The following is a 9,462-nucleotide window of genomic DNA, read 5'->3' on the forward strand; positions in this document are numbered from 1 at the left end:
AATTAATTATTTCTGTACTGTCAGTATATACATAAACGGATGTCACGGCATCTGAATTTGCATTTGAACATCAGATTTTACATTTCTAGAAATCATTTTGTACTCATGTTAAAATTAGCTATTAATAAAACGGTGTAACAGACTAATCAACTAAAACCAAAAAAAAAAAAATAGAGGAAAAAGGGAAGAATATATAGAATAGAAAAAACTTTTTATTTTCTGGATAGGTGTGGTCCAGTCACAATGGAAGAGGTACAAATGAAAGCGGCCGTTGATTACCTTCCTTGGAAGAGACATGGTAATAATGGTGGATGATCAACTGAAGCAATGTCAGAAGGAGAATGGATTTGATATGCGCAAAAGCAACCGACGGGACAGAGAAATTGACGAACCACCGCAATAATTAACCGAGAATGCTTTAAAAAAAAAAAAAAAAAACAAAACAAAAATCACGCCTTTACAATGTAGGAGCTAGTTTCAGTATGAGATCACGTTGTAATGGAAAACGCTTTCTGTATGGAGCCTTTCTAGTGGGATCCCAAGAATCAGATTGGGCCACCGTCATCGCAATTACTGCTGAATGAATTCCTGCAGGTGTCTTCTACCGTGTTACTAGACTGTGAAGTCGAGACTGGTCACCTCTTTTGTTGCCAATAAAAGGGGCCCTGTACCTGTAACTTCCTGAGCCGCGGAATTTTAGCTTTCATACAATGATGTTGGATGGATAACGTTTTCTGAATTCTGACCCTTTCAATGGAGTTGAGTACATGATAAAGTATGGTGTCGCATTCAAGCTTGTTTCTGTCATACAGTTCCAGGGCCCAAGTCAAGAAGCCATCCTTTCGTTTTCTTCTCACTCGTCGACAATCACAAAGTACTTATCTGCTACCCCATGTCTGATCGTGACCGGGCACAAATGTTTGGCACTTTCCCAGAGATTCTGGCACGACACGGTGTGTGATAGTAATTCATAATTATCAACTTTGAGTAATCATATCCTGCTTAAGAGATTAAGCTTGAGTAATCATATGTGCAAGATACTTGGAAGTAGGATAATTATCGATGTTTATAGAACACTAACTCTCAAAGGCTAATTTATGCACTCTCAGTTCGATAATCTCTTTGACTGCTAGCAGTTCAACAACTAAAGACTATGAAGTCTAGAAGTGCGAACTGATCAACTGTTGAACTCATGCACTGACCCAGTCATGAAAGCCATAAGATGGCTCTCTTTGATTGTTACCGCCTATTCACAAGATACAATGGTCTCGTTTGGATTGTTAATTTTTTGGATTTTTTGTAAAAAAAAAAAAATACACTGTAACAATTTGATTTATGTGCGATGAAAATGTAATAATTGAAAACGTAGAAATTTTTTTTTTTAAAAAAAAAAAAAAAAAAACTCCAATCCAATCCATGTCTGGCTTGGTCATGAGTCGTGACCAACATGAAGGCCTAAATCCATGCAACATTTTCTTGCGGGGCATGAGTACCATTTTATCCAGCTTAACCTCAAACACTAACAAACACTAAATGCCAAAAATTAGCGTAGTTTGTTGAATTGGAATGGCCGCTAAGGCGCTAGCTCACTTGCCTTAACAAATGCACATACCAAATTTCTCATGCACTACCACTAGAGTTTACCCAAACAGGTCTGTGGTCAAAATCGAGGGCCAGGCAAGGCCCAGGCCCAGAGGTGCTTTTGCCGTCTTCTGAAGCTGAAGATGTGTCATGGAGCTTTCACAGCTTTTTGGCTGGTCATCCTTGACGTGGATCGAAATACAATGTTTATGCTACCAAACTTAGGTGCAAGAAAAGTGAAAATGTCGAAAGAAATTAGGTCTGGGCCGGAACTTTAGCTTTAACACGCATGCTGCGGGAAGATTACCTGCTTGAGTTGCCAATGTGGAAATATAGTTGGACTTTTCAGGTAGGCCCACAAATGGCGAGGGTGTCAATCTTGAAAATTGTTATTAAGAATGATATTATTAGTTATAAGTATTATATAATGTATATGAATATATATGATATAATTAATATTATCACTTATACTAATAATTTTCTCTAATTTGGAAACCTACACTATAATTTCCTGTGATTTTGACTAAATTGAAAATTGGACAGAAAGTATCAAATCTAACGGTTGTGTATGAAATGTCAATATTACCCCTATTATACGTGAGATGCTTTCCATTCAATTTTCAATTTAGTCGAAACCGTAGGGAGTCATAATGTAACTTTTTTAAACCAAAGGAAGTTAAATTGAACATCCAACAAACCATACGAAGTTCATTTTTATAGGGGCAATATTGATATTTCACGTAACCATTAGATTGGATGTTTTCCTTCTAATTTTCAATTTAGTTAAAACTATAGGGAGTTATAGTGTATGTTTTGAACCCAGAGAGAGTTAAATTGAACATTTATTAAACCACAAGGAGTTTTTTCGTATTTTACCCTTATACTTAATACAATAACATTTTTATAAACCCTTACGGGTGCCCTATCGGGAATGGGGGCGGGGTCAGATGAGAGGTCCCTGCCCCTCCCTGCCCCATTGCCATTCATAAGTGGGATTGAAGAAAGTAACTGACTAACTCAAAAAGAGGAGTTTGAAATCGGATTCTTTTGTTCCTTTTTTATGCATCTCTGATATAAATTATCAATATTCCGATTACAGAAATTCGAGGAATTCATTTCCATTAACTTGTAACTAATTTTTAAGGTATCCTTCTTTTTTCACAAATAAAAGAGAAGTCAAGAGGTATAGCGATTAAGATTAAGATTCCACAAATTATAAGTGTTGGATTCAAATTATTTTTCTCTATTTTTGTTTTTAAATTTCATAATTTCTTTATTAAAAAATTTAAAAATGAAAAACAAACAAACAAAAAAAGAATGCCATGATGGTGATTTTGTTTTGTTTTTTATTTTTATTTTCTAGGCAAGAACTGAACCAGTTGGTTAATCTAATGTAGCCTGATCATTAGAGTTGTAATCGAACCAAGCTGCTCGCGAGGTCAAAAACTTAACTCAAACTCGGGTTGACCCAGTTCGAATATCCAAAAGCAATGCTCGAAAGCTCATTGAGTCTTATCGAGTTTTTAAATTTAATTCTTTAATATATTACTATTATAAAATTACTCTTATATCCAAAAGAATTGTTAAATTTACTAAATATTTTAGGTGGTATAAAAAATTTTAAAGGTCAATAATGTCTTTTCGCTCAAAAGTTGTTTAAAAAATGAAATTTTTTAACTCGAGTTCGATAAGGCTCGCATTGACTCAAACCCATGCAAATTAAGCTCGAATTTTGTGAGCAAACATCGAACTCAAGCTCGAGCTCGAACGCGAGCTCCAATAATACTACTTGCTCGAGCTCGAACATTCTTCTTGCACGCCGAGTCGAGTTTGAGTATCGATTTGATTATATCCCTACTGATAATGATGAGAAGTTCAAGAACGAGATCCACGATGCAATGATTCAACACTGACAAGTATTAAGTGGTTCACATAAGTATGGGCAGACATGTACAAACAGAAAGCTTGGCAACCTTTTGGACTTTGAAGGAAAGAGGAGAATCCAGCCACATGTCCCTCAACATAACTAGCCCAACCCACTCTTTGACATATGAGTACTTGAACATGGTCACCGTGCCTAAAACTGGACAGTTGGAGCCTTCCAACAGTTACAAGTTACAAGCACTGACCACAGTAATAAAGTCGCCAAACAAGTACATTGGTGGAAGAGAAGGAACCAGAGCAATCTTCCGTCACTCCGTGGGAGGAACATGCGTAAACAGGACTGTAATACTCAATAGTGAACCTCACAGGGTAGAAGAACTGCGGATCCAGTTGATGACTGTTTTGTACGTGAGATACTTGGTCCGCGTGCATCAGCCACGAGGCCGTGCAATTAGAATAGTAAACCTCAGATGAGTAGTCCAAACTCATGATTTCCACTTAAAAGAAGATGAACCATGTTTCTGAAAGCATATTTGAGTGTCTTTGTACTGTTTCCTAAATTGTGGTTACAGATTCTTGGGTGCCAATAAACTTGAATCCTCCAGCGGACACAGCACTCAGATGTATAACTGGAAGTTTATGACGGAAGACAACATCAGGAACACCTTGACAGGATTGACAATCCTTGGCCCAGATATTTACAGCAGATTGCATGGTGAATACCTTCAGTCTTCAGATCAAACTGGAAAAAGGATACCCTCCATAACATCAGGAGCCTCAGCTAAAAATCCTCTTGAAACAGCTTATGAGATCCCTACTACAAGCTATCTAAGCCATGGCTATCAGAGGAATGCTCCACCTCTGCTGTTCCTAAGTACCTATCTTCAGCTAATCCATTGCAGCAGTTGAAAAACATGTCAATTGGGTCTAGAAACATTAGACAGTTAACAAAATGACATATTGTAGATATCTGTCCGATATCATCAGCGTGCTATTGATAGCTGTACTAAGCAACAGCAAGTTGGCTGTTCTTTACCTGCAACATTCCCTTGAAGGATTTCCTGAACATTTTTCATGAACAATGGTTACAGCTAATCTTAAAAGCACCAGAGCACGTAAATTATCACATATTCCGGGATAACATCTCTCACCTCATCTTTGGCAAAAATTTTGAGTTTGGGGAAAAAAAAAATTGCTGGCCATGCATCTTAACAACACTCGCTTATTATTGCATTTAGGCCTGTTTGCATTCGAACCCAGCTAAGTGACTACTGCGTGTTTTGTCATTATGAGCACTCCAAGACCGTGTGTGTCGCAGCTCAAATTTGCATATCCTGACACAAACCAATGCAGTAATTCTCCTTAAAGGTGAGCATAGCAGACTGAAGGTATCAGATACAAATTATTTCGTGTGAATGATACTTCAGAACTGGTAACTTCTAGTTAGAACCAAGTGGGAAAGACAGCGGCAAAGAAAGTACGGAATCTATGCAAAACCTTTGATCAGATTCAGGAATTAACCTCACACTGACGATGCCTTTCCTCACTGTCATTTAAGTAAACTAAATGCAGCTTTTTGCGCAAAAAAATGTAGTGGGTTGACAACATTGAATATGCAAGGAGATAATTAGAGCGTCAGACCTACTGGCTAATGGTCTCCAGCAGCTCAAGATGATTAAGATGCAGATAAAAAGCTGAAATTAGAACGCTTAGGAAGTTGTTTCTGGGTAAGTAGACACCAAGAAACTCGTAAAGGGAGATCCTTCATCCGAAGCACATGCACCATTATCAATTCAAAAGGCCTGCCTGCTTAACCTCATTAATCAATATGAACAGAGGAATGCATGGTCTAAAATTTAAAGCTAGTAGAACCGGAAATAATCACCAAAAGATCAAAATAACAAGAAACACATACTAAAATATTAAAACTTGATAAAAAAAAAAAATGTGAAGCTGGAATTTGTCCGTTGCTCCCAGAATTTTCAGTTTTGTAAAGTCATCAATTTAACTGCATGACAAAGGAACATATCATTATCTCTTGATCGTTGATCCCCAACATGTTGGTCACTACTTTACAAGACTAAAGTTAGAAAACAAAAAGGAATGTCACATGAGCATTTGGCACTAGCACCTTCCTGCATTTCCACTGATTTCATTTGCATTTGCACATTGCACCTAACTCAACACAATTACAAAACTGTCCCAAAGAAAAAAGAAGAGAAAAGAAAAGAAAAGTGTAGGAAAAAAAAGCCACCACTTTTTCACCCTGCCAACCTTCATCATCTATTTAATCCTTAATTCCTTATCTTTCTAAGAGAACCTAATTAAAGTAATATCAACGGTACGAATCATAACATTGATCACTTATATAATCGGACGGCTCAGAAAGCAGCGCCGGAGCAAGAAGGGCACCTGATCAGACCGTTCTCATTGCAAGTTGTACAGCTCTTGAACCCACCTTTTTCACTATAACATTTGTGGCTTCCGCTGCACTGGTGGCAGAGGATAAATCTATGCCCACCACACACCTCGCACGTGCCGGGGTCGGCGGGGAGGCCCAGGCCCTCCACGTATTTCTTCAGCTCCCCCGTTTCATTGAGCCGCCGGATCTCCTCAGCGCCACCAAAGTACCTCCCCCCGATAAAAACTCGAGGGAGAGTCAGTTTCGTCTTTTCAGAATGGCCCAGAATCCTCTGCAGCTCCTCCATGAACCCGTGGTCCATCGACAGATCTCGCTCGTCGATTACGACCCCCAAGCCGCGTAAGATGGATCGGACGTTTTTGCAATCCTCAAACGTGGAGCGGACCACTCGCAGGCTCGTGAAGTACACCACTACGCGCTTTTCAGCTCCTGGCAAAGAAATCGACGGCTCTGATTCGTTTGGATTCTCAAATGAGAGTGATTTTGAGGAGGACAATGGGTGGTGGTGGGCGGCGGAGACATTTGATTCGGGAAAAGGGTCGAGGGCGGAGGGGGAGGAAGCGAAGGCGCGGAGGACCGAGTTGGCTAGTCGGACTCGGTGGAAAACAGATTTCTTGGGCCGATTGGTTGGGTCGGACTCGGAATTATAATCTTCGGCACAGAGACTCTGGATGTCTTTGAACGAAGAGCAGGAAAAGTTGGGGTGCTGAATCCGAATATTTGACTTGGTTCGTCTTAGCCACATGGGGTTCTTCTGAAAAAACTGATGAAATCTATGTACGGATATTGTCTTTCAAAAATTCCTCGTAATGAGCGTATAATACCTGAAAATTTTTTCTGAGGTTCTTGGAGAAATGAAGAGGAAAAAAGGATGCGGTGGATGGAGGCTAGAGAGGCTGTTGTGTTGGGGAGGTTGCGATTTGCGAAGCGGAAAGGGTATGCCGCAAGGGAAGTGGCGAGTCAGCTATGTCGTCCACCGGTTTTTTGATGTAGTTTACGCGCAGCTTCTTCTCTTGTCAACTTGTGTTGTTGTTGTTGAGGAGGGGAGACTAAATGGGATTTTCCGGAAAATAAGAAAGGCAGCAGCTACCAAGGGGAAAGACAGGATAGGGTGGTTACCGGTTAGAGCCTAGGTGGTTGTAAAGGAAGGTGGTCAAAATTTCCTAATTTTAATTTCCAATAGCAGTAAATTAATAATGGAAGCTTAAGCACAGAGGGATGAGCTGGTGAGAGGTCTTAATATTAGAAGATGGGATAAATTTTTTTTTTTGGGGGGGGAAGGTGGTGTTGGTGTTCGAGGTGGGGATTGGTAAACCTGGCAATTAGGCTATGTGAACTGGGTTTTGACACGCTCGAACTTAGCCCCCATGAATTATCCGTTGATGTATTTGAATAGCAATAATTTGATTAAAAATTATTTACGTGCATTAGAAATGGCAAAGGGAATCAGAATTTGCTCCCAGGGAAAGAAATGGGGTGGAGGTTGGAGCGAGGGAAACATACTCCAGCCTGTCCCCCGCTATATATATATATATACACACACGCGCGCACATGTATATTTTGCGTGGTTGGTCATTGTAGTTTGCTTTCTAAGCCAAATTTGATTTTGTAATCATCTTCTTGGGTGCTACTGCTTGTGGATATTAATTGATTGTCAAGTCCAGTGATATTCTCCACTTTCCAAGAAAAATAAATAAATATATTAATCTTTGCTCTTGTCTACAATATTACCCTTGGTACATAATACTTTTGGATATGCTAAAAGGTTGCCATTGGATCAAGATTTTGTGCCCGCAGGGGAGCGGGGCGGGGTGAGACGTTGGGTGGGGAAAGATATTTGGCAACGAGGCGAAGGACGGACCACGGGGTGTGCCTGTTGTCATTTTTAACTTGTATTACAAACACGTTTTTAATACATTTTTAAAATTTTTTATATTATACTTTTATCTCACATACATTACATTACAAAAATTGTTACAAAAATTATTTTAAATAATCTCTCATCTTTTTTTGTAATTTTAAAATCAGCTCAATTAATTTATATTGCTGTAGTTCATGCTTGACTCACAGAAGAAGTCGAGCCAAATTCGAGCGGGCCCAAACTCATGTTAGGTATTTTTTAAGTTAACACAATCTAGTTAAACGAAACAACCAACTAATCCATAAACGTTCTATAACATCTAAATAAAGTTGCAATATCAATGAAAATTTGAATTTCATGACCAAATTTAATATAATTTACTATAACATCCATAAACTTAGTAACTAGAGATTAAAAAGAATAAATTATCATAAAATTAACCATCTAGAATTCAATCATTTAACAAGATTTTGTTAAAAAAAATCTTCTTAATTCCTACATTAACCTGTAAAATTCTAGAAAATGAAGGATGATGTTTTCTTCTTGTTTAGATTGGAGATTATTAAGTAACTAGGATTGAGTAAATAGTGAAGAAAGTGTGGAGAAAGATAGAATAATGGATCTTTGATACCGCATAGACAACATTGTTGCAAAGGGAGAAAGGACAAGCTATATGTTAAATGGTTTATCTAACGGGTGTCTATAGGGTACTCGTTAAAATACATTTCAGATGTTATATTTTTTAAAATTTAAGATTAATTAGAAAAAAGTAACTAAATATAATGGAGGGTAAGTAAGATTAAATAGAAAAAAATATATAAATGTAAGAGAAAATAATAATTGTTAGCATGCGTATTTATATGATAAGTTATGTGAATATTAGATGCGTTAACGAATGTGCAAAGGATACCTGCCAGAAAAATCCAATGTTAAAAAGCCATTATTCGATAGAGAGTTAAGTGGATTTAGTGTAACCCAAGCTTTAACTCACGTCCAAATCAGCTCAACTCACCCAGCACAAAGGCACATTCCAATAAATTACGGCAGAATGAGCTGAGCTTGGGCCAGCGCAGCCCAACTGGGGATGTGATTTTCTTTCTCACCCTTTTGTTTTTAATGTGGACCAAGGAGATTTTGACCTCTCATCCTCGAAATTTTGCCCTTTATTTAATAACTAAAATACAACTTCTATGATAACTTCAAAGGGTAATTTTGCCCTCTCTAATTCACACGACGTAGAGTAGAAAGCGCAGCACCTTCCAACTTCGTAGGTCGCAGCTGACTGAACTTAAATGGGTTCTAGGAGCCTTGAGTACGAGGCGATTAGGGCTATGTTCCATTATAGTTCTGAGTTTTACGGTGGCATGCAAGAATTAGTAATTACACGAAACTGCTCTCACCTGTTAGTATCCGTTTGCAAAAAAAAAAAAAAAGAATTATTATACGGATGATTTGAACGCTAGTGTCTGTTATGATTAGACTGGAAACTGGAAAGGACGACGAAAATGGTCCACGAACTGCCTTATCTAGTTATCTTTATTTTTTTTGGGGTCCAAATTAACGCAAGAAATGTCGCACGTTGTTTGGTTTGATGCGACAATATCAAATATACTTAGACTGTTCATGTTAATACAGCTGCCCATTATCATAAAGTTTTTGGAAGAAATTCACACCCAGAGGACTTTTAGTTGCTTGTATATGAACTGAAAGTCAA

The 9,462-nt window shown here is 38.3% G+C and overlaps 1 protein-coding gene across 1 annotated transcript; it reads right to left on the reverse strand.

Annotated features, from left to right (window-relative positions):
- Nucleotides 1-5,846: 5,846 nt before the first annotated feature.
- LOC113711519 (uncharacterized protein At5g39865-like) lies at nt 5,847-6,632 on the reverse strand. Its single transcript, XM_027234681.2, has one exon. It carries the CDS (start codon nt 6,630-6,632, stop codon nt 5,847-5,849), a length of 786 nt encoding a protein of 261 aa, XP_027090482.1.
- Nucleotides 6,633-9,462: the final 2,830 nt, after the last annotated feature.

This window comes from Coffea arabica, chromosome 1e (assembly GCF_036785885.1).
Source record: "Coffea arabica cultivar ET-39 chromosome 1e, Coffea Arabica ET-39 HiFi, whole genome shotgun sequence".
NCBI lineage: Eukaryota > Viridiplantae > Streptophyta > Magnoliopsida > Gentianales > Rubiaceae > Coffea > Coffea arabica.